Below are 23,794 nucleotides of genomic sequence, written 5' to 3' on the forward strand. Positions count from 1 at the left end.
GCGGGCGCAGGCAGCGCACCCCCTGCCGGCCGGCGGTGGCGCAGCCCCAACGCTGGGGCCGCTTCGCGCCGACGCCGTCGCTCGGCGCGGGGAGGGCAGGAGAGAGGGAGGGGATCCTGCCCCTGGGCTCCGCTCTGGGGAGACCCCCCCTGCAGTCCTGATCCAGCTCTGGGGCAACAGCACAAGAGGGACGTGAAGCTGTTGGAGTGAGTCCAGAGGAGGCCATGGGGATGCTGCAAGGGCTGGAGCAGCTCTGCTCTGGAGCCAGGCTGAGAGAGCTGGGCTTGTTCAGCCTGGAGAAGAGAAGGCTCATTAAGGGGAGACCTTAGAGCAGCTCCAGTGCCTAAAGGGGCTACAAGAAACCTGGAGAGGGGCTTTGGGCAAGGGCCTGTAGGGACAGGACAAGGGGGAATGGCTTTAACCTGACAGAGGGGAGATTGAGATGAGCTCTTAGGCAGAAGTTCTTCCCTGTGAGGGTGCTGAGGCGCTGGCACAGGTTGCCCAGAGAAGCTGTGGCTGCCCCATCCCTGGCAGTGTTCAAGGCCAGGTTGGACGGGGCTTGGAGCAACCTGGTCTAGTGGAAGGTGTCCCTGCCCGTGGCAGGGGGTTGGAACTGGATGAGCTTTAAGGTTCACTCCAACCCGAACCAGTCTATGTACCTGTCGCCGCTCTGTCACCAGTCCCGTCCCACCTCCTCATGGCGCGCCGCCGCAAGGGGGCGTCCCGCCACCTCTTTCCTGCCTCTGGCGCCGCAAAGATGGCGGCGGGTGGCGTGGTGTGGGTGCTGGCGGCTGCGGCGGTGGCGGCGGTGGTGCTGGCGGCCTGGCTGTGGCTGTGGCGGCGGCGGCGGCGGGTAGCGGCGGGCGGCGCGGGGCGGGTATGTGTGGCGGTGCTGGGCGACCTGGGCCGCAGCCCGCGGATGCAGTACCACGCTTTGTCGCTGGCCCGGCACGGACGTGACGTCACGCTGCTGGGCTACCTCCGTGAGTGAGGGGAGAGGGGAAGCGGCGCCCGCGCGGACAGGCCTGAGGGGACCCTGCCGCCGTGGCCGGGCACGGGCGGTTCGGTAGTGGGGGTTACTCCTCTGACCGGTCTCTCCCATCTGGCAGAGAGCAGGCCGCACGGAGACGTGTTGCGGAGCGGGAGGATACGGCTGATGCCTGTGACGGACCTGTGGGGACTGCGAGGTGAGTGCGGGGCGGCCCCGGCCCTGCGGCGGAGCGAGCGGGACCGGGGGCTGGTGTTCGGGAGGGGAAACGTGGTTTAATGGGGGAAAACCAACAGCCAAGGCTGGAGAGGGGGTTTGGCCTCATTGCCGACGGCTTGTGCTGGTCTGCACGTTCTTGGTGCATTTTTATAGAGCATAGTTTTTTTAAACTTTTCTGGTTCTGTTACACGTTTACGTTTCTGCCCGGAGAGCTGTTACAGGGTTTTTTGTCCTTTTCCAGTTGGTCCAAAGCTTTTCCAGTATGTTGTAAAAGTCGTTGTGCAGGCAGTGCAGTTACTGTACGCGATGCTGAAGATAGATCAGCCATCCTATATTCTTCTCCAGGTATGTTTTGGGGCTAATTTTGATAAATACTGCCACATTACAGGGTATTTTTTGCAGTCTCAGACACGTTCTAATTATTTGAGAGCTACAACTGGCCTAAGCAATGGTGTAAATCTATATCAGGTGATATTTTTGGCTCTTAACATTGATTTGCTTGTTAACATCTCATGTTTGTTCTTTGGTTAGCTGTTGATATTTCAAACTTCCTTAGCATGGATAGTAATAAAGAATAAATCTTAATAGTAATATATGTGTATTTATTGGAGAGGAATGTTTATCCTGATCCAGCAATAAAATTCAAAGTGCCTACCAGTCCGTATAGGAGAAACTGGCAGTTCTGTAGTTGGTGAATACAGAATTGTTCATTAAGATCATTTAAAACGATGTAACTTCAGTCATTTTTATTTTCCTGGTAACTGCTTAGTGTTTGTCACTGGATCTCAGTTTTATGTTATTTTGGCTTGGTTTATTCCTTAAACAGAACCCTCCAGGCTTACCTGCCATAGCTGTGGCCTGGCTAGCGTGTCTCTTCTGGAAAAGCAAGCTGATCATTGATTGGCACAACTATGGATACACTGTAATGAGTCTGAGCCATGGAAGAAATCACCCACTGGTCCAAATTGCGAAATGGTTTGTACAGTTATTTCTTCTCCTCTTTATAAGTTACATACCTTGCTGAATTCAGAAGGGTGAAAAACAGCTGGGAGAATATGTTGATATTGTAATGGCTTTAATCTGCCAGAGGGGAGACTGAGATTTTAGGCGGAAGCCTAAGCCTCACCCTGTGAGTTTTAAGGTACCTTCAGTCCAAACCAGTCTGTGATTGTATTAGCAGAGGACTGTTTCTGTGAAGGATTTCTGGATTTTGCTGTGTTAAATTACTTTCTGTTTCAGAAAGCAGGTTCCATAGAGTGTCTTTGTCAAGCACATAGTAAGGTGATCTGATGAAATAGGCAGTTGCTTTTATGTGCATGTGCAAACGTTGATCTTGTTATTATAATTTGTTTATATGTACTGTGGGGTTTTTTTATTTACTCTCTAATGTTGCTTTACAGTCCAGTGCATCTTTAAACGTCTGTTTCTTGCTGAATCTAGTTGATTTTATGTAGATAAAGGCTTTAAAGGCTTTTGAGTGGGGTGTTCTTAGGCCATAAAGGATAAGGAAATGATGCTGCATCCCTTCTCATAAACTGGTCCTGCCTCAGTACAAGGAGTTAGTCAATAATTGGTGATTAAATTGCAGTTACTGGGGGCAGTTGGGTTTCTTTTGTTTCTGTTTGGCTTTGCATCAGCATGTGCCATGGTTGGCAGTTGTTTGGCTGATGCAATTGCCTGCCTGTGGTTTCTAACTATGATTTCATTTTTGTCAGGTATGAAAAGCTTTTTGGACGTTTGTCTGACTATAACTTGTGTGTCACTAGTGCAATGAAAGAAGATCTCTGGGTAAATTGCAACATAAAGTAAGTCACACACCTCTAACAAATCCATATGCAAAGTAAAATGAAAAAAACATATTCCTGACGATTATGGATCCAGAGGAATCATACAAAAGCAACATCATCAAAGCTCATCATCAGCACTGAAACACATCAGCTCAGTTTTGTATGAGGTTGTGGAGTGGGGGCATTCAGGAATCTTCATTACTCTTCATAATTAGCACTGCATTGATGAGAAGGTGGCAGGCTGGGGGTTGTGGAGGTTTGCTCCCAAGCTCCTTAGAATCAGAATGAAGCAAACATCACGGCATTTCTTAACACTTAGTCTGCCCTACAAGTTTTTGTTTTGCAGTCAGAAGGCTTTAAGATCCAAGTAGCTCAGGATCAGTTACAAAGTAAGTTGAAAAGTCAGGACTATGATGCCTGCAGTTATTACAGTTGCATTACACCTCTTAGATGTGCACAGGAGAAGGGGTCTTTGTAGAGGAGTAGTATGTTCGCCTGGGTATATTCCAGCAAACTTCAGGAATACAGAAAGTTGTCAGACTGTCCTGGCTTCAGCAGTAGCAGTCATTTTTTTCTCCTTCTTAGTAGCTGGTGCAATGCTGTGTTTTTGAGTTTCAGCCTGGGAACAGCGCTGATAGCACCAATGTTTTTAGTTGTTGCTAAGTAATGTTTACTCTGACCAAGGACTTTGTGAGTCTCATGCTCTGCCAGGGACGAGGGGAAGCTGGGAGGAAGCAAAGACAGGACACCTGACCCGAACTAGCCAAAGAGGTATTCCATACCACAGCACATCATGCCCAGGATGTAGAACTGAGGGTAGTTACCTGGAAGGGTTAGATCACTGCTCGGTCCGGCTAAGTATTGGTCAGCGGGTGGTGAGCGGTTGTATTCTCTTCCCTTGTTATTTCCCTTAGCATTATTATTGTTGGTGGTAGCAGTAGTGATTTGTGTTATACATTAGTTATTAAACTGTTCTTATCTCAACCCATGGGAGTTACATTCTTTTGATTCTCCTCCCCATCCCTCCAGGAGTCGGGGGGGAGTGAGTGAACTGCTGCGTGGTACTGAATTACCAGCTGGGCTTAAACCACGACACAGACTCAAAAATTAATGATTTTGCTGGTTGATTTACTTAGATTACCTTTTGCATTACCTTGTTGTAGCCTGTCACTGCACCATATATGTGTTGTTACATGTGTTCTTTACTGAACTTATGAATTTATTCCATTGCAGGGCAGTAACACTCTATGACAAGCCAGCTGCTTATTTTAAGGAAACACCATTAGAACTTCAACATCGTTTGTATATGAAACTAGCTGAAGACTATGAGCCTTTTAAACCACGGTATGTGTAAGTCAAGCATGCAGTTGCAGTCCTTAAAGGGATAACAGAGTCACTGCACTGAGTTACCAGAAACACTGTTGCATGGGGTCAGGAGTCACTGAGCACCAGCAGGCAGAGTGGGCTCTGTGAGAGCAGCCAACAGCTGCTGCTGTGCAAGTTACCTTCATTGTCCTTAGGAGAGAGGCCAGAGTAAGTGAAATGCTTGAACTGTGATAACACAGTGCTTGGCGTGTGAAATAACAGAAGCATTTGATTTTTGAAGCAGTTGGCAGAAGCACTGAGGCAATCTGTTGTAGGATCTCTCTAGGGTGGACTTAGCAGTTGTCTAGTTCCCATTGAGCTGGGGGACAGTGGATGGCTTCATTAGTAGTATCCCTTCTTTTCACTGAGCACAGAGAGTATTCAGGATCTTGGTCTAAGCATTAAACATTCTCCTCTGGCTCTGCGTAGAATGTCTCCTATAGCGGGTTTATAGGGGAGTCGCTTTACCAAACTAATGCTTGAAAACGATGTGAAAGCTTCAGTGTGTAGCAGTTTCTTTTTGGAAATGACTGCCACAAAATGAATTCTGAGTTTGACTGAATAAAATGCACTCTTGACCTCCATGCTGTACTCTATGTTTGAAGCAGAGGTGGAAAGAGGCTGGCTGTTTTCTCAGCTTGTTGAGGAAAATGCTGTCAGAAGTTGGAGTCGTGCCCGTAGCAGGAGTTTCAGGAGGCTCTTGGTAGCAACAGGAAAGAGTAAAACGGTCTCTCTTATGATCAGGTCTCTTTCTCTCTGCAGCTCAGTATTGTAATGACTGTGTTTCTAGGGAAGTTGCGCAGGAAATCTGACAAAGTGTTTGGAAATGCAGGTCATTTCAGCGTAGTGTTGCCTCTCTGTGTGCTGGCTGTTTGTGTAACCCATCCTCAGAAAATTGTGTTTCCTTAGTACAGAGTCTGTCAGTTGGAGTGGTGAGAAATCAGCCTTTACAGAAGTGGATGGAAGCAATGGACATGTGAAGAAGAGCAGAGCACGGCCAGCGCTTCTCATCAGCAGCACAAGTTGGACAGGTATGGAGACAGAGAGGGCTATTTCTAATGTTTAGCCACTATTTAACAAAAGAGAAAAGAAAGGCTCTTTGTACTTCCTCACGCTTGACACACTGCAGAGGCACATGTCACCAGTGGCAAAATCGTGTTTTTCATTGAATCCTAGAATGTTTTGGGTTGGAAGGGACCTTAAAGCCTATCCAGTTCCAACCCCCTGCCAAGGGCAGGGACACCTTCCACCAGACCAGGTTGCTTCAAGCCCTGTCCAACCTGGCCTTGAACACTGCCAGGGATGGGGCAGCCACAGCTTCTCTGGGCAACCTGTGCCAGTGCCTCAGCACCCTCACAGGGAAGAGCTTCTGCCTAAGAGCTCGTCTCAATCTCCCCTCTGTCAGGTTAAAGCCATTCCCCCTTGTCCTGTCCCTACAGGCACTTGTCCAAAGTGCCTCTCCAGGTTTCTTGTTGGCCCCTTTAGGTACTGCAATATTGTTGCGAGGTCTCCCCTGAGCCTTCCCTTGGCTGTAAGAATTTGAAAACAAGTTGTAGATTATCTATCTCGGTGACTAAAAATGAATTATTTGTAAAGTTGTTTTGTAATTGTAGAGGCTCAGCTTCAGGAATGATTAGAAGACATTTCCTACTTCTTTTAACTTTAATTCAAGGTATATTTTCTTGCATGATGGTGTAAATTAGATTAAAAAACTAAAAACATTTACTCCTTTATTTCTGATAATGTGTGGAAACAAATCCATTGCTAGTGACCATGGGCAGGGTTGTCTGTACCTCTTGAGTTAATAGGGCAGTTTCTACCATGACTTATCTACCTTTAGAATCTAGAAAATTTTAACTTGATATCTTTAAGGGTGTATGGTATTTGGGCTCAGTTGTCTGCCATGTGGCCAATAAGGCGAGCAGACAAGCACACGATATGGTTATAGATTTATGAGAATGGTTACAGCAGATTTTTAACAGAAGCGTGGTCCATACTTCAGTCACGTAGGGGAAGGTGAGGAAGGTTTTGGTTGTGGTTATTTAATGACAGTAATTCATTATAAATGATTGAAATATGAATGTCACTAATAAAGCCTTCTCTTTCAGAGGATGAAGACTTTTCAGTCCTTTTAAAAGCTTTAGAAGGTAGGTGTGAAGGATTTAATCTCGCCTATTCCAAGGGGAATGGTTGTACTCTGGACTGTTAGGAAGGGGTTTGCTAAGGAACAGTACATCCAAAGGTGTGTTGGATTAATTAGAAGTGGTTTAAGAGTTGTAGCTGAACTAGAGAAGTGCAAGGTCTGGATTCAAGTAGAGTAGTTGTCACAGAGAATTGTATTTCTAGCTGGCTTGTGGACTGCAGTTTTCTCTTCTAAGCTGTTACATACACTATCCATAAACATCTGCTCATAGGAAAGCACCTTGTCTTTCTTCATAGACTTTGCAGCTGCACTTTTGAACTTGATGTATTGAAGCAGCTGATGTGGTGTAGTCAAACAAATGCTTCATGAATAGTGCATGTGAAATGGACCATCATTTATTTCAGTTTTAACACCAACATTTAACATGTTTAGCATGTCTGAGTTTGCCCTTGTTTTACTAGGTATATGCTTTTAAAGAAATTACTTGAAGTAGAAAACTAAACAGTTAATACCCTGTGGTAATTTTTAAACCAAACACTGTATATTTGTCAGCTCTAAACAGTTTTTATTTATCTTCTCCAGGTTATGAGCAGCACATCAATGAAGGAGTCAAGCTTCCACCTTTAGTATGTGTGATAACAGGTAATAGTTTATTTGCATTACAATTCCTTCAATGCTAATACAGAAGACTTCACTATCACTTCTGCTCTGTGCTGACTCTTGTGTTGATGGTGAAGAGACGGGAGGGAGTAGTGATTTACAGTTGGGCTGTTACAGCCATGCAGTCGTGGCACACCTTTTAAAGAGGAGAAGCTGTCAGCCTCACTCTGTAGTACAGCTATGCATTACTTGATTCGGAGAATACTCCAGGAACAAACTCGCCAGCAGAGTTTTCAAGTTGACAAGCAGGTATTCTTTATTGTGGCGCTGGGAGACACGAGGGATAGCTGCTCCTAGCATGTGTCCCTGTATTGCTATACAAGCCATCCTTATATAGTCCCTGGGCATATATACATATTCACGAGGCTACGTATGGATTACATCGTTTTCCAGAAAGTTCCCTGCATGCGTGCAAAATTGTGGTGGTGGTCTCTGAGGGTCATTTACTTCTTCCAGCAATCTTCATCACTTCTGGCAGCCTTTGAAGCACGTGCAGTAGATGCTCATACCACCTTAATTGGTTCATTAGCACCAGAGACACAATAATCCTCCTATCCTCCTACTTATCAGTTAGTTTAACTGTGGCCCATCCTGGACACCTGCCATTCTCAGATACTCCTTATCACTGTGTCCTGTTCTTCTAGACTGTTTTTTCATACAACTATGTCAACTATAACGATTTATCTTGTATAAGAATTCTCAGTATGTTCTGCAGCTGTACTCTATTTTTTCTCTATGTATCATGCACCTCAGTAATTTTCCATTGCTACTGTTACAAAGCTGTCAACATTACTTAAAACTGATTCTAAAGGTTTATATATTTCATTTTGTAATTTTGTGCCCCCCTTGTCTCATACTCCACATTCAAAGGAATTTATACTCAGCATTGAGATGCTGCTGCAAAAGAAACATAAAATCTGATGTTTGGAGTGCTAAGCAGAACAGTTATGCAGTGCTGGAAAAGAGGAGCATCAAATGAAGTTTTGCCAAAGAATTATGTAGACAGAGTGAATGTTCCTTGCTTAACTTTCTCATTAAGATCAAACGAAAACTTAGTGTGATTTTGAAGCGCCAATTGTACTGATTGGATTTGTCATTAGTTATTTGGTTATCACATGGCTATAGGCAAAATGCAGGTCAAGACTGAGGAAATTGATGGGCTGATGAGGCCAGTTATATGAGCTTGAGCAAGCCCGAGTGCGGGTCCTGCACTTAGGTCACAACAACCCCATGCAATGCTCCAGGCTTGGGGAAGAATGGCTGGAAAGCTGCTCATGGAAAATGACCTGGGGATGCTGGTCAGCAGCAGCTGAACACAACCCAGCTTGTGCCCAGGCAGCCGAGAAGGCCAACAGCATCCTGGCCTGGATCAGCACCAGTGTGTCAGCAGGACCAGGGTAGTGATCATCCCCCTGTACTGAGCACTGGAGAGGCTGCACCTCGAGTCCTGTGTTCAGTTCTGGGCCCCTCATGGCAAGAGAGACATTGAGGTGCTGGAGTGGGTCCAGAGAAGGGCAATGGAGCTGATGGAAGGGTCTGGAGCACAAGTGTGATGAGGAACTGCTGATGCACCTGGGGGTGTTTAGTCTGGAGAAGCAAAGGCTCGGGGGACCTTATCACTCTCTACAGCTACCTGAAAGGAGGATGGAGCCAGGAGGTGGCTGGTCTCTTCTCCCGAGTAACAAGTGATGGGACAAGAGGAAACAGCCTCAAGCTGCACCAGGAGAGGTTTAGATGGGATATTTGGGACAATTTCTTCCCCAGAATGGTGGTCAGGCATTGGAACAGGCTGCCCAGGGCAGTGGTGGAGTCACTGTTCCTGGAGATATTTAAAAGATGTGTGGATGTGGCACTTAGGGACATCGTTTAATGGACTGGACAATGCTGGGTTAGCAGTGGAACTTCATGATCTTAAAGGTCTTTTCCAGCCTGGGTGATTCTGTATTGAGGCAGATTCTTCTAAATACTGAGTAAGAGAGAAGTCCGTGTTCATATGGCTTTAAAGGGGACATGTTTTTTATGTGTCTTTCTGAAGATTGTGTGTAGTATCCTTTTGGGTACCTGATATAACAGGAGTTTGTAGCTGTATAGGCACATGCACAGTCCACAGTGTTTTCAGTCATCCTATTAAATATTATACATATTTTTTCCTGTTTTTAAACAGGTAAAGGACCATTAAAAGACTACTACAATGGACTGATAAACAAGCTGCACTTCAAACATATCCAGATCTGTACACCATGGCTTGAAGCTGAGGATTACCCTCTTCTGCTTGGTAAATACTGTACTATGAAATAGGCTTGAGAATGTGTGAGAAACTACTCAGCACATTTGCAGAGAGCTGTCAGAGACTTTGCACAGGAGCTGGTAGAATATAGTAAGTGAATGAAGTTGCTGCTTAGTGATGGGGTATTTGTGGGTTTGACTTGTGCCAGCTAAATTTCTCTAACTAGAGTTCACTGTTATCCCAAGAAGTAGGGGTAGTACCTGAGTTGCTCTTTTAGCCTATTCTTTGTACTCTCTTTCTTTTAACTGGGCTGGAATACGGTGTGCCTGTGGATGTGGATGTTCCAGTTGACTTTCAGGGTCACTTCAGTACATGAAATTGTAAGTTCTTGGCTGGGCAACCAAAAGTAGTTGAAATTCTGAATTGACACATCTTTGGAATAGTATTCGCTCAGCATGTTCATTGTATTAGCATAAAGTGTGAGTAAGCTTAATAAAGTAGTAAAATACGTATCCAACTTGATCTGCATTGTGCAGGGTTAGAGCCTGCCAATTTCTGTGGCTGTAAAACACTGTTACTTGGTACTTTTTAACTAACGTCTATAAAATCACACTGTAATGCCTCTCTCTTGAAACCCCTTGATCTGAAAGAGGCCGCTAGTGAGCCATGCAGTGATCCCTTCTGGATTGTGGTGGTTGGTGTTTTCCGGGACAGTACCTGTTCTTAGCAGGTGAAGAGGCAGAAAGGCTGATTTAAGATACCTGAAATGTTAAAATTCCCTGAAATTTAACATGCACTTGCCAGGTGTGTTTCTAAAGCCTGACTTAATGTTAGTTACAAAATATACCGTGCTTTTTTTCCTTCCCAAATGCTTGAAATGGTGTCAGTCTGTCTGGTGCTGAAGGTAGCTCATGTTCAGCTCCCATCACCCACAGAAACAGGAAGGTTTGCAGTAAACTGACAGAGTTGCTGTGGGGAGTTCAGCCTCTACTCTCTTCTCTTTGCTTTGCAGGCTCAGCAGACCTGGGTGTGTGTCTCCATAAATCATCCAGTGGTTTGGATTTACCCATGAAGGTGGTAGATATGTTTGGCTGTTGTTTACCTGTGTGTGCAATACATTTTGAATGGTAAGAGCTTGTTTATGCTGCTACACTGTGAGTGGATGATGCAAAGCAGTATTTATATGAAGCAGGAGTTCAGTAGCTGCTGCATGTATCAGATGCCATCGCAGTATCACACCATAATCATGTTTTAGTTCATAAATTGCAAGTAAAGGTTGTTTTATTTTAAATTTAAAAATTAACTCAAGTTTTGACAGAGTTGGGAGCATTTAAAGCAACCATTTGCCTTAAATAAATAACTACCCTGTAATCCTTTGCTTCCATGTAGCTCCTTTAAAAAGAAACTTCCTTCTGCACAGATGTGTCTGTGTTCTGTGCAGGAAGGAGTGTGTGTGTAGTCACTCTTGCAATTTATGGCCTTTGGGGAAGCAGGAGGTTTAATAAAGGAAGACAAATTCTCTGTGAGGATCTCATGAACTGGCTTGTGGACAGATTTTTCCTTCTGGGTTAATTTTAAAGTAAATTATTGCTCTAATTTTTAAAGTTTGTCCAGATAAGTGGCCCAAAGACAGAGTGAGAGCACTTCCGTACTGTAATGGTAGATTTAAATATCCTGACATAGAAGGGAGAAACACTCTTTAAATTTAAATGCCATCTTCATGCCATGTTCAAGGAATCATACACAGATTTAGGTTGGAAGGGACCTTAAAGCTCATCCAGTCCCAACCCCCTGCCATGGGCAGGGACACCTTCCACTAGACCAGGTTGCTCCAAGCCCCGTCCAACCTGGCCTTGAACACTGCCAGGGATGGGGCAGCCACAGCTTCTCTGGGCAACCTGTGCCAGCGCCTCAGCACCCTCACAGGGAAGAACTTCTGCCTAAGAGCTGATCTCAATCTCCCCTCTGTCAGGTTAAAGCCATTCCCCCTTGTCCTGTCCCTACAGGCCCTTGTCCAAAGCCCCTCTCCAGGTTTCCTGTAGCCCCTTTAGGCACTGGAGCTGCTCTAAGATCTCCTCTTAAGGAGCATTCTCTTCTCCAGGCTGAACAAGCCCAGCTGTCTCAGCCTGGCTCCAGAGCAGAGCTGCTCCAGCCCTCACAGCATCTCTGTGGCCTCCTCTGGACTCACTTCAGCAGCTCCACATCCCTCTTGTGGTGGTGTCCCAGAGCTGGATGCAGGACTTGACCTGCTGCTCATGCTCTGGGGCTGCAGCCAAGCACACTGGGGGGTTATGGCCTCAAGCACACACATGTTGTCAGGTGTGAAGCTCGTATCCATACATCCCGGATGATGGAGGTTTTGGGTGTCACTGGGCAACTTTTACTTGTGTTTGTCCCACTCCCTGCTCTTTTTCTCACATTTTCTTCTATGACTTGTGTTCACAGTTTACATGAACTTGTGAAACACAATGAAAATGGTCTGATATTCAGGGACTCGGATGAACTTGCAGCACAACTAAAGGTAAAGGCCTGACTGGTTTTTCTTTCCCACTAGTGCAGAGGCACCACCATGTGAGCTGCCCTTCCGTATGTGCTGTTACCTCTGTGTTTTGCACTCTCTGAAGAAATGGCTTTGCATGGGGAATGTTACTGGCCTCACTTCTATTTGAATATGAATCTGAAGCTGGTTTAAATATTGTCACTGTTATAGGGCCAGACATAAGAGCGCTCTCTTCCTGCAGCATTGTAGTTCAGGGTTCATGCTGGGGAGGCTAGAATGAGCCTAAAACGTGATATGATGGTATTTTAACGTGGTTTCCCTTTTAACTTACAGATGCTTTTCTTGGAATTTCCTGCCCTGGAAGGCAAACTTCACAGCTTCAGGAAAAACCTCCGTGCGTGCAAGCAGTTGCGCTGGGATGAGAGCTGGGACCAGACTGTTCTGCCTTTGCTTGGGCAGAATGAGTGACTTTTTGTGGGGAGGGGGGTGTCAAAAAAGCTGATACCCTACTGCATCTGCCTGGATTTGCTCAACAGTGAATAAACACTTTGTATTGGCTGTAGTTGCAGTTTTTAAGTATTTCATCTTGGAACCAGTGTTTGTGCGCACCTCTTCCTTTACCATTTGAGCTTCTTGCGTGAGTACTCGTGCTGACCGTGCAGCTGAGGCTGTTTGTTGTGTGCTGACAGCATTAAGTCTTGAGGGAAGACATGAGTCCCATGCTGAAGAACTTGAGCCTTGCCATCTGCACTGCCCCTCCTTCCTTATCCCTTGGGATGAATCTTTAGAAAGTGGGAGGGAGGTTTAGTTGCTCTAGGAACTCATGTGTGGAAAATCTGTTACCTGTGCTGCTTAAAGGTCACTTTTTGGTGAAGATACTTAAAGAACTATTACCAGATAGACCCATTTGTACAGTAAGCACTCTAGGAAGTGATGTGGGTATGTTTTCTTCCAGGTGAGATAATTATCTAATTAGATAATTAGATTCTAATAAGGGAGATGCCCCTTATTAGAATTACTCAGGCTGAGGCCACAGTGGGGATTTTTCCAGCCAGTTAAGATCATAGAACCATAGAACATTTGGGTTGGAAGGGACCCTAAAAGTTATTAAGGATTCTTGGCTCATCTTGCCTAGACAAGCTCTGGCTATTCTCTTGTATGATTTATTGAGACAGAACCATTTTGTTTTAAAGTTGTTTTCTTTTTTACAGTGTGTACAAGAAGGTGAAAGCACAGCCATTATGTGACCACAATATGTGACATACAACCAGTATGTGACAGCTTTATGGAGCACTTAGAGGAAAAGAGTCCTTTCAGTGAATGTTGTCCTTGTACACTGAAGCGAATGTGCTGATTTACTTTGAGAAAGAACATCAAAAGCTTCCCTTTTTGAACAGGTGACTAGAAAAGGACAAAATAAACCCAAAATATTTAAGTCCATATAACTTCATAAAAGGGTACTTTGCTTCATGAGTGCTACTAAGGAGAAAAATGACTGCTACAGCTGAATCCAGGACAGACACCTTCCACTAGACCAGGTTGCTCCAAGCCCCGTCCAACCTGGCCTTGAACACTGCCAGGGATGGGGCAGCCACAGCTTCTCTGGGCAACCTGGGCCAGCGCCCCAGCACCCTCACTGGGAAGAGCTTCTGCCTAAGAGCTCATCTCAGTCTCCCTTCTGTCAGGTTAAAGCCATTCCCCTTTGTCCTGTCCCTACAGGCCCTTGTCCAAAGCCCCTCTCAAAGTTTCTTGTAGCCCCTTTAGCTATTGGTTTTCAAGCAAAATCCTCTCCAGTAGTTTGGCCATTCCTCTGTAGCCATCAATGTGCACATGGAGATGAATTAAGCACATCCCTAATTAAACAGTAATGTCAAAAGCTTCAGAGAGGTTTCACCTTTCCATAATGCATTTTTTTAGATCCAAGCAAGTAATCCGTACAGAACTTTGAGCGATTTGAAGAATTTGGTGTTAGAGAGATAAAGGAGCTCCTGTGGGGGCTGCTAACACGCATTTACTCCAGAAATGGCACCTGTGAGTTCTTCCTTCTTGGGAAGAGGTAGCTAAAACCTGTGTGGGGTTCCTTCTGCACATCCTACTTACTACTAGTAGTCATGGCCTCCTTCAGCTTGAGGAGCAAGATGATTCTTGCTGAAGATGATTCAAGTTTCAAATTACCCATTGTCCATTTTCTCCATCCTACAGACTGAGGTGAAAGTATTTGTTCTTTTGAGTAGCTTTTAAAACAAGGCAAAGAAAAGGAAGTCAAAAGAGGAGAAAGAGCAGCATATTTCATGTTGTGCTTCAGGACCAGTAGCGTCCAACAAGAAAATGATGAATGGATTATGGAAAGCTTCAGAGAAGGTGAGGTCAGTTCTTCCTCCTCTACATAGAGCAGGGATACAGTGTATGATTCTGGTTTTGCTTTCTGGCTAGTCTGAGAGGATGGCTTCCCAATAGGTAGTTGTGAAAGTGACAGTCCTTATGTGACAGGAATGTGAATCAAGCTTATGTTATCACTGCAGAGTAAAGATGCACCTGATTTACAGCACCTGATTTACCTCCTTTTTCAGCTTTTGGCACTATCTGCTACATTCACTGTAGGCAGTTTTCATTATTCATTTTTAAGATGACCCAGACTGCAAGTATGCAGGGACATACAAACAAGTATAAAAAGACACAGACCATTACAGCTGATTTTAATATTAAAAATGTATTTATTCCAGTGAAACACTGCTTTTTTTCCTTGTCAGTGTGACATACTCATCCTGTGGTCCTGCAGATGTGCCTCCATTAGAAAGCAAAACATGGTCAGGCAAAGAAATCCAGTTCATTTCTGTTGTCTTCTACAGAACCAGAGCACAATATGATCAGGACTGGTTTTCCTATTGCTTAAGGTTCCCAGGTACCTTTCAGGGGCAGCAGTAATTCACTTGCTGGTAATTCACTTTGACAACAGCCCGTGTGTGGAGTTGTATCCTCAGTGCCTCTCCTGACAGCGTCTAGAACTTAAGATCACCTTGTTGCCAGGATGGGGTATCTCCTGTTGCTCTGAAAACTGGAATTCTATTTGCCAAGTCTATATAAATAGCTGGAGAATAGTTACATTTGGCTGCACATCACAGAGGAAAACACAGTTGCTGTGGGCTGGAATAATCTGCCACCCAATCCCAGCTTTATCTGTAAGGATAAACACTGGGAATCAGATTTCTGCTTCATAAAATGAAGGGCAAAGGCTGCATGTCCAATTCTGTACTAAGATCTCTATCATGCTGTTAAAGTAAGCCACAGGTGAATGCTTACCAGTAACTTTTCTTAAACATGAACAGCAATGCTGCTGCTATGCACTGCGTGTGATTTTGTGAGTTAACCATGGGCTGCAGATCAGCTGTGCCCCTGGGAGACTGCAAGAAATGGGCTTTTGAGGAGTCTGTGAAGGAAAATCCCAAATCCCTTCCTATTGTACTTCCTAGAATCATAGTTAGGGTTGGAAGGGACCTTAAGGATAATCTACTTAATCTCTAGTTGGGTTTTTTTAACCTTCACATAAAGGTTTGAGGCTATATCTCTTATCCCTGTGACAGTGCAGCAGGTTTTCCTCCTTTAAGCTTAACCCTTTCTTAGTTTCTTCTTGCCACCACACTTCGGATTCATCTCAGGTTGGCACTGACAAATATGAATTGTGATAGATGGGACGGAGCAAAAAGCTAAGTTCCCATCTCCTGAGCAAATCCATGTGGGAAAGGGACTGCTTTTAGGCAGAGCACTCTTAAATCCAGTTCTAGGATAAAAACCTCACTGTTGGGGAATACCCATTATCAAAACCTGCTTCTGTTCATCTCTACTTGGGAAAGAGGCCAAGACTGTTGATGAAGAAGGCACGTACCGAGCTGAGCCTGGAAGAGGTGATAGGTGTCTGGATTCCGGACTGTGGAAGCAATGTAGACCTCAGGAGGTTTTCTGTCTGTTCTGGAAGTGGAGAATTGCTGTAGCAGACCAACAAGGGCTCCAGTGACCTCTGGATCATACACCACATCTGTACAAAAAGGAAAACATATTTCTTGAGCATAGAGTAAAAAGCAGACTGGAAGCTACAAAACAAAAATATAAAATATTCATCTTGCCAAAGAGTATGATTTTTGTGTTCAGGATGAAAAATTCCCAAGAAGAGCTCTTGGAAAACACCTCTATTTTGTGTGCTACGTCAAGTTGCCCTCATCTCTAGTATCACTAAAAATCACTAAATATCAGTGCTCCTTATTGTAAAGGCACTGTCAGATAATGTAATTCAGCCCAACAAGACAAGCAAACCCACTGAGCGTTCTGCTACAACTGTACTTAGCAGAAATTGGGTTGTTACAAACTATATTTTAGAGGCTGATTGCAATGGAGTTGGTTTGAACTGCAGCTGTTTTCATCCAAATCATTTCCCTGAGAGCAGAAATAGTGATGGAAGGTCAGGCTGATGATGAAGGGGCACAAAACATCAGCCTTACCAACCAGCACCATGATCCCGAAATGTGTCAGCCCTGCTGGGGACTGAAGCTCAAGAGGTGGTGGTTACTACACCCAAATGTGGAGGTATGTGCATGTACCACCAACAGACATCTCTGTTACTCTTAGAATCATAGAATCAACCAGGTTAGAAAAGACCTTTAAGATCACCAAGTCCAACAGTTCCCCAGCACTGCCAAGGCCACCACTAAACCATGTCACTGAGCGCCTCGTCTGCACAGTTTGTGAACACTTCCAGGGACGGTGACTCCACCACTGCCCTGGGCAGCCTGTTCCAATGCCTGAGCAGCCTTTGGGGAAGAAACTACTCCTAATATCCAGTCTAAACCTTCCCTGGTGCAGGTTGAGGCTGTTTCTTCCTGCCCTATCACTTGTTACTTGGGAAAAGAGACCAGCCCTCACCTCACTACAACCTCCTTTCAGGTAGTTGTAGAAACAAGTTTTGATACAACATAGTAAGGGAACGTCCTCAGTAACTACTAACAGCAAACAGTAGATACGTATTGATCACCTCCAGGTTTGAGCTGCCTTCAGGAATCCAGCTTGGGCTCTACAGTACAGCTGGTATGAGGTAACACTCAAACCCTGACTATTTTATAAGATTCACATATTTAATGCATTAGGTGACCATTTAATGACAAAGGCAGAATATTTTGTCACGTTTCACCTAAATTCTTAGGTAATTCTTGCTTTGCAAAGCCCCAGATGAGGGAGTAAAATCCTCTAGCTACAGCTCAGGAATGTTCGTATTGCTACATTTTGCAGTATTAGTATTTTTTATATGATTCCTCCAGATTTATATATAGGGGACATCCAAAAAGGGGTTGTGATTTGGCTTTTTGGTGGGTTGGTTGTTTGTTTAATATGCTATCCCCCAGGAGAATGCCAAGATGGTCTGTTAGTATTGATCATTGCCAGTTAGTATTGATGAGGCTCTGAGCAGTGTTGGATTTATCATCTGTTTCTGGATCTTAAAACGTAGAAGGGATAAATAATTTGCTTTTTAATGTTACGTATACAGCTGCTGAACATTTGGAAAGACTAAATGATGAAACTGAATGGGAGAAGATCTGCCACACGCCTCCAGACACAGTGACTGAGACAGGGCTGAACACGTCCTGCACACAGACACCTCTGTGCTTCCCCCTCTAACCTGTGCGATCACCCACTGTGAGGCACAACCAGGGGGAAGGTACCTGCTGCAATGATGACATCAGGTTGAAGAGCCAGCAGTTGTTTTTCTGTAACTGAGCCCCACTCAAGTTCTGCAACAATTACTCTCGGGTTTTGGTGATTTGCTCCTTCTGCCTTCTGGCCTCCAGGTTCCAGCTGGATATGCTGGGCAGCTTCAGGCTCCAGGACAAAGCCATTCAAACAGATGTTTTCCTTCAGCTGTTGGAGAACACGGTGGTGGTAGTCACTAAATATGTATGTCTTGGGATTGCAGGTTTTACAGATGGCAATTCCAGTGAAGCCGATCCCACTTCCTAATTCCAAGACTGTCCTGAAGGGTAAAGAAGTACTTAGCAGGACTCTAAGTGGAGTTAGGAAATCAAACCACCTACAATCTAAGCTTTGTCTCAGATAACAGAGACAGTTGGTGAACACTCAAGAAGCCATTGTAAGGATAAAAAACAATCACTTGAAATACTACCCCAGCGTGCAGTACAAAGCATTCCCACCATGGGGCTGGGACATGTTCTCACCTGGTTTTATGCTTCTGCATAAAATGCTTCTGCAGCATGGGTGGCTCAATCTAACCAAGCTCTTTTCATACTCAGTGGAGAGAAACAGACACTCGGGTAGCACAGTTCCTTTCCTTGTGAGCTCCATATTTTAAATTAACTTAGATGGATATTTCCTGAAAAGTGCCTGTTCCTCTCACCTGCTTATAAACAAAGCCCAGAGGAGCAGATCAGACATGTGCACCTGCACATCGACTGTATAAAAGCAGATGGGATAAACCTCACCACACAGTGAGTGCAGTAGTTACTCACTAGACACTGCAGTAGCTGAAGTTGAGCAGCCAACTCCACAGAGCAGGTTAGACCACATGGTGTGACAGCTTTGATCTTAAAACCTGTCTTAAAAGCACTGCGAGGTCCTCTGCTGGATTCAAGTTTGACTCTAACATCTGACTGTCAAGAATAGACCAGAGCAGCAGTTACCAGCAGCCAGAGGGTGTAATCACTGTGGTTCTTTTGGAGGTACATTGTTAAGTTACAGTTGTGTGGCTCACTCATACTGTGAAACCTCTTTCCCCATCTCTCTGTCCAAGCTTATGTCAGTACCTGTTCCTGAAGCCAGAGGGGTTCTGCAGTGCCCACTCGGCGAGGTGCAGAGCAGCCTCCCATGTGACCAGCCCCGTGGTTCCTTCAGAGATCACTGCCACACTCTCAGAAAGGGTGACACACTCTCCTGTAGGCTGCGGACACACAAGGCAGCCAAGGTGGATCAGCACAGAGATGAGCTTTACAGTTTACAACCAATATTAGCACCTGGGAGAAGGGAGGAAGCACTCCAGGGGTTATTGTTAAAGCCAGTTATTGCTTACTTTAGAGGATTAAAGTGATTTATAACACTGCAGCATTAGTTCTTACCAGTAAGTAGTGTTTGTAACAGTGAGTAGATTCTTCTTCATTTAAAATAGCTGCCAGTGCATCGTACAGTTCATCTAGGGGCTCAGCTGTGGCGGATTCATGCTGTGGGAGACAGAACAGGCTGGGTTTGGGTAGCAAATTGTTGTGAATCAGGAAACATACATTAAGTCATGTTTTAATACACTCTGCCATTATGTTTTATTCTGAATGCTGTGGTTTGTTATTACACAAGGTCAAACTGGCCTCTTTTCAAGGAAAAAGATAATTAAGTTGCAAAGAACACGAGAAGCATTACCTTTTTGATGAGTTCAGTTAGAAAGCATCTTCTGTACCGGGCTGAAAGGGGATATTTTACACACAAAGGGTGAAGAATGGTCTAAAACAAAACCAGCAATTGAAACCAGTTACCAAGTGATGATTTTATGCCAGGCAGGAAAGGGCTAGGGGAAAAGCAGGGCTCTCTGTGTCACAAAGTGCATTCTGATTTAGTCAGTAGCTAGAAGAAGGGATGCTGAGCCAGAAAAGGAAATTGGGTGACTTCTGGTTGGTTTTCTAGTTCCAGCTCTGTGGCAGAATATGTGGTTTTCCTCTTTTTGGAAAGTAAATAGCAAAACCAAGTAGAAAGAGAGACTATTTTGGTCTCTTCCTCCTCTTGCTTTTCTTTTTTCTCTCTTCCAGAGAGGTGCAGAGGAGGTCACAAAGATTCACTGAGGGGCTGGAGCAGCTCTGCTCTGGAGCCAGGCTGAGAGAGCTGGGCTTGTTCAGCCTGGAGAAGAGAAGGCTCCTTAAGGGGAGACCTTAGAGCAGCTCCCAGTGCCTAAAGGGGCTACAAGAAACCTGGAGAGGGGCTTTGGACAAGGCTCTGTAGGGACGGGACAAGGGGGAATGGCTTTAACCTGACAGAGGGGAGATTGAGATGAGCTCTTAGGCAGAAGTTCTGCCCTGTGAGGGTGCTGAGGCACTGGCACAGGTTGCCCAGAGAAGCTGTGGCTGCCCCATCCCTGGCAGTGTTCAAGGCCAGGTTGGACGGGGCTTGGAGCAACCTGGTCTGGTGGAAGGTGTCCCTGCCTGTGGCAGGGGGTTGGAACTGGATGAGCTTTAAGGTCCCTTCCAGCCCAAACCAGTCTGGGATTCTGTGATTAAGGACATCTGTGCTCAGGCACATGGGTCTTAATGTTAACACTAAAACCAGCTAATAACAGGAAGAGAAGGAAAACTGCTGTTCTGCCGGGCACAACAAAAAGCCGTGACTCTGATCTTCGTAAAGATGAGCAAACCCAGCTGCGGACAGCGAGCGCTCAGCTCCCCAAAGATGCACTAGGCAGCCAGGGCACGGCTGCGACACCCAGCATCCTGCCCTACCCTGTGCAGAATATCCAGGAGCAGAGAGGAGTCCAGCGAGGTCCGGAGGCTGTGCTCAAGTTCCTAAAATACGATAAATAAAGGTAATGATGCTCCTCCGTACCCCCGGGCGCCTCCCGCCAAGTGCAGCCGCCTGTGCCCGCTGTTCCGTACCAGCCACGGGAAGGAGCGGAGCTGCTGGGCCGCCAGGAAGCAGCGCTGGAAGCGGAGCCTCAGCTCTGGCCCGGCCATGACGCTTCAGCGGGGTCTCGAACCGCGATTATCCGGTAACGAGCCTGATGCTCTCCCCGCTGTTACCCGGACCCTCGGGGTGCACAGGCTCCCCCTGCGCGCGTCCTGATGACGCCATCTGCGCGCCCTTAGAACGTCATCGCTGTGCGCCTCGGCAAAGGACACGGCGCTCGCCCGCTGCCCAGAGCCGGACGAGGCCGCACCGGAAGGGTGAACAGGGCTGAGACCGGCGGCGCCATGACCGGCTACACCGAGGACGAGAAGCTGCGGCTGCAGCAACTGCGCGCCCTGCGGCGCCGCTGGCTGAAGGACCAGGAGCTGAGCGAGCGGGAGCCTGTGCTGCCGCCGCAGCGGCTCGGGCCGGTGGCCGCCTTCTGGGAGCGGTTCCTGAGGCCCGGGGGGCTGTGGCGGCAGCAGGTGAGCGGGGAGGGACGGGGGGGGCGGGCGACGCCGGAACCCCCAGGCCGGGCCTGACGCGCGTCCCGCTGCCCGCAGGTGTACAAGGCCTACCAGACCAGCGGGTTCGTGCTGGTGCGGGTCCTGATCCCCGCCTGGATCATCTTCTACTACCTGAAGTACCACGGCTCGGTGCGTGTGTGAGCGCGGGGCGGGGACACGTGTTAACCGCTGTGCAGGGGAGTGATGTGACACGAGCGTTGGCATTAACGTGCTGGTTCAGTGTCTGGTCCGGTGACACTCTGTGCTCTGTCCCCCCAGGTTTCTCCTTGCTTGGGTGGCACAAATGTGTATTTCTGGGAGGGTTTTTCATGGCAGTGAGCAGCTGTGACCGTGCCATCTCCTGTGAGCTGGGAAGCTGCGTCCTGCTCATTGCTTTCCTGCAGGAGCAGTGACCCTGGGGATAACGAGGCTGGTGTGGGGAGGGGGTGGCCAGCATGCTGCTGGTGGGACAGACCCCCTTGCTCATACGCTCTAACCTTACCTGGGAGGTAGAGATTTGTTAGTCTCAGGTATTGCTTTAACTGGTGGCAAGAGCCTGGCTTAACCAGCCCTGAACTTGGTTGTGTTTAGAAGGGTCCTTTCCCCCATGCTGGAATTCCTGTGTACCACCTCTGGGTAATGCTCTTCTTCCTTTCCCCCTTCCCTCTTTTCTCCCCCCTTCCAGAAAAAGCCTCTTGGTATCATTACATCAAACCCACGGATATTCCCAGTAAGTCTTTTACACTTATTTTATCTCCCAGCTTCGTAAGACAGGCAGGAAGGTGGTGACAGGGGGTGAAATATAGCTCTCTGCAGTAGCCATGTGGGGACAACTTCTCCATGGATATGCCTGATCCTGTGGGCAGGACAGTTGCAGTATGTTGAAGGAGTTTCCATCCTGACCTCAGAGCTGTCCCTGCTTCAGCAAGATATTTGAGTACCTGGCTGACAGCACTGCCCATCCTGGGAGGAAAACACACGTTCCTTGTGGGAATGCAAGTGTTAGTTACAGCACAACAGCGACTTTGTGAAGGATTTGAGTGTTTGAAGGCCCTGTGAAGGTGGGATTAATGCATGGAATGACACCAAAGGGGTTCTGCTTCTCTTGTAGAAGCTGAGCTCCACTGTTTCTGATAGTTGCAAGTTTTTTTTTCTTGACACGTCCCTAATTGTGCTTTATCTAAACTAAAATTACAGTTACACCCTTAACAAGCACAGATCAGCATGCTGAAGGTCAAGTTGTGAGCCTCAGGCTTCAGCCTAATTACTCAGCCTAATTGGCTTTGAATTAGGTCAGCTTGGTAGGCCAAGGCAGAGCCTGAAGCTGTAACAGGCAGCACTTGGGCACCAGATTGATTTCAGAGGGGTTGTGTGTATCCTCAAGGGCTACAGGGTGTGGGTTTGGAGGCTCATGTAAAGTTGTGCTGTGCTGAAGGTGGTTGTGGCATCCAGAGGTACCAGGACAGGCTGGAGAGGTGGGACTATGTGAACCTCATGGAGTCCAACCAGGCCAAGTGCAGGGTCCTGCACCTGGGTCATGGCAGTCCCCAGCACAAACACAGGCTGGGGGAGACTGGATTGAGAGCAGCCCTGAGGAGAAGGACTTGGGGATGCTGGTCAATGAGCAGCTCCCCATGACCCAGCTTCATTGAGGGCTTGAGGCCAGAACTCCTCCATGTGCTGGGCTGCATCCCCAGAGCGTGAGCAGCAGGAGAAGGAGAGGATTGTCCCCCTCTGCTGCGCTCTGGGGAGACCCCCCCTGCAGTCCTGATCCAGCTCTGGGGCAACAGCACAAGAGGGAAGTGGAGCTGTTGGAATGAGTCCAGAGGAGGGCACGGAAATGCTGCGAGGGCTGGAGCAGCTCTGCTCTGGAGCCAGGCTGAGAGAGCTGGGCTTGTTCAGCCTGGAGAAGAGAAGGCTCCTTAAGGGGACACCTTAGAGCAGCTCCAGTGCCTAAAGGGGCTACAAGAAAGCTGGAGAGGGGCTTTGGGCAAGGGCCTGTAGGGACAGGCCAAGGGGGAATGGCTTTAACCTGACAGAGGGGAGATTGAGATGAGCTCTTAGGCAGAAGTTCTTCCCTGTGAGGGTGCTGAGGCACTGGCACAGGTTGCCCAGAGAAGCTGTGGCTGCCCCATCCCTGGCAGTGTTCAAGGCCAGGTTGGACGGGGCTTGGAGCAACCTGGTCTAGTGGAAGGTGTCCCTGCCCGTGGCAAGGGGCTTGGAACTGAATGAGCTTTAAGGTCCTTTCCAGCCCAAACGCATCTGGGATTCTCTGCAGTAGCGTAAGTCCAATATACATTTTTAACCAAGACAGTCTCAGAACATTTAGCTGCTGTTCTGTAGCTGAATAGCTGGGGTAAAACCAGGGCAGGTTTTGGATCATGTGGCTGTGGTGTGATATCAGCACCTGGGGAAACACTGAGTGAATGGGGGTGTTGTGAGTGAGCGGATGGGTGTGGGGGGGTGTGTGTGTGTGTGTAAGCTGAAGTAAAGGCCTGTGCTGGGTGCAGGGAATGTTCTCACCAGGCTCTCTCCTTCCCTCAGGGAGACAGAATTTTAGAGACTGGAGAAATTATTCCACCCATGAAAGAAGAACCTGGTGAGCACCACTGATGGCTAAAGGCTGATTCTGACCTTCAGCGAGCAAGGCGAGAACTGCAACTGCTCCCTGTCTTCTATAAAGGCGCCTATATTCTGCAACACCTCCGCTTTTCTGTCATTTACTTTCCCTTAGTCCACCTGATTCCAGTTGCTACCAGTAT

At 46.8% G+C, this 23,794-nt stretch overlaps 3 protein-coding genes across 6 annotated transcripts; 2 read left to right on the plus strand and 1 right to left on the minus strand.

The window, feature by feature from the left end:
- The first annotated feature begins 808 nt into the window (after nucleotides 1-808).
- Nucleotides 809-13,237, plus strand: ALG1 (ALG1 chitobiosyldiphosphodolichol beta-mannosyltransferase). Of its 3 annotated transcripts, none has more exons than XM_080619687.1 (14): nucleotides 844-983; nucleotides 1,110-1,187; nucleotides 1,449-1,552; nucleotides 2,034-2,182; nucleotides 2,923-3,012; nucleotides 4,228-4,338; nucleotides 5,269-5,390; nucleotides 6,468-6,506; nucleotides 7,085-7,144; nucleotides 9,327-9,437; nucleotides 10,402-10,516; nucleotides 11,835-11,910; nucleotides 12,223-12,526; nucleotides 13,101-13,237. In XM_080619687.1, the coding sequence occupies exons 1-13, from the start codon at nucleotides 920-922 to the stop codon at nucleotides 12,355-12,357; spliced, it is 1,254 nt and encodes a 417-aa protein (XP_080475813.1). In that variant the 5' UTR covers nucleotides 844-919; the 3' UTR covers nucleotides 12,358-12,526; nucleotides 13,101-13,237. The 3 variants fall into 3 exon arrangements, with proteins under 3 accessions (XP_080475814.1, XP_080475813.1, XP_080475812.1); XM_080619686.1 differs by having other exon boundaries at nucleotides 4,228-4,344; nucleotides 13,101-13,218; XM_080619688.1 differs by lacking the exons at nucleotides 11,835-11,910; nucleotides 13,101-13,237 and having other exon boundaries at nucleotides 809-983; nucleotides 4,228-4,344; nucleotides 12,223-12,326.
- A 1,526-nt stretch (nucleotides 13,238-14,763) lies between these two features.
- On the minus strand, nucleotides 14,764-20,640 carry EEF2KMT (eukaryotic elongation factor 2 lysine methyltransferase). Of its 2 annotated transcripts, none has more exons than XM_080619690.1 (8): nucleotides 20,517-20,640; nucleotides 20,364-20,426; nucleotides 19,297-19,377; nucleotides 19,002-19,103; nucleotides 18,693-18,826; nucleotides 17,598-17,905; nucleotides 15,773-15,922; nucleotides 14,764-14,894 (listed from the first exon to the last, which is right to left on the minus strand). In XM_080619690.1, the coding sequence occupies exons 1-8, from the start codon at nucleotides 20,592-20,594 to the stop codon at nucleotides 14,779-14,781; spliced, it is 1,032 nt and encodes a 343-aa protein (XP_080475816.1). In that variant the 5' UTR covers nucleotides 20,595-20,640; the 3' UTR covers nucleotides 14,764-14,778. The 2 variants fall into 2 exon arrangements, with proteins under 2 accessions (XP_080475816.1, XP_080475817.1); XM_080619691.1 differs by having other exon boundaries at nucleotides 14,802-15,066.
- Nucleotides 20,641-20,709: 69 nt separating this feature from the next.
- Nucleotides 20,710-23,734, plus strand: NDUFB6 (NADH:ubiquinone oxidoreductase subunit B6). The gene is made up of 4 exons (XM_080619698.1): nucleotides 20,710-21,011; nucleotides 21,090-21,182; nucleotides 21,718-21,762; nucleotides 23,577-23,734. Exons 1-4 carry the CDS (start codon nucleotides 20,832-20,834, stop codon nucleotides 23,643-23,645), a joined length of 387 nt encoding a protein of 128 aa, XP_080475824.1. The 5' UTR covers nucleotides 20,710-20,831; the 3' UTR covers nucleotides 23,646-23,734.
- Nucleotides 23,735-23,794: the final 60 nt, after the last annotated feature.

Source organism: Psittacula echo, assembly GCF_963264785.1.
Source record: "Psittacula echo genome assembly, chromosome: 5".
NCBI lineage: Eukaryota > Metazoa > Chordata > Aves > Psittaciformes > Psittacidae > Psittacula > Psittacula echo.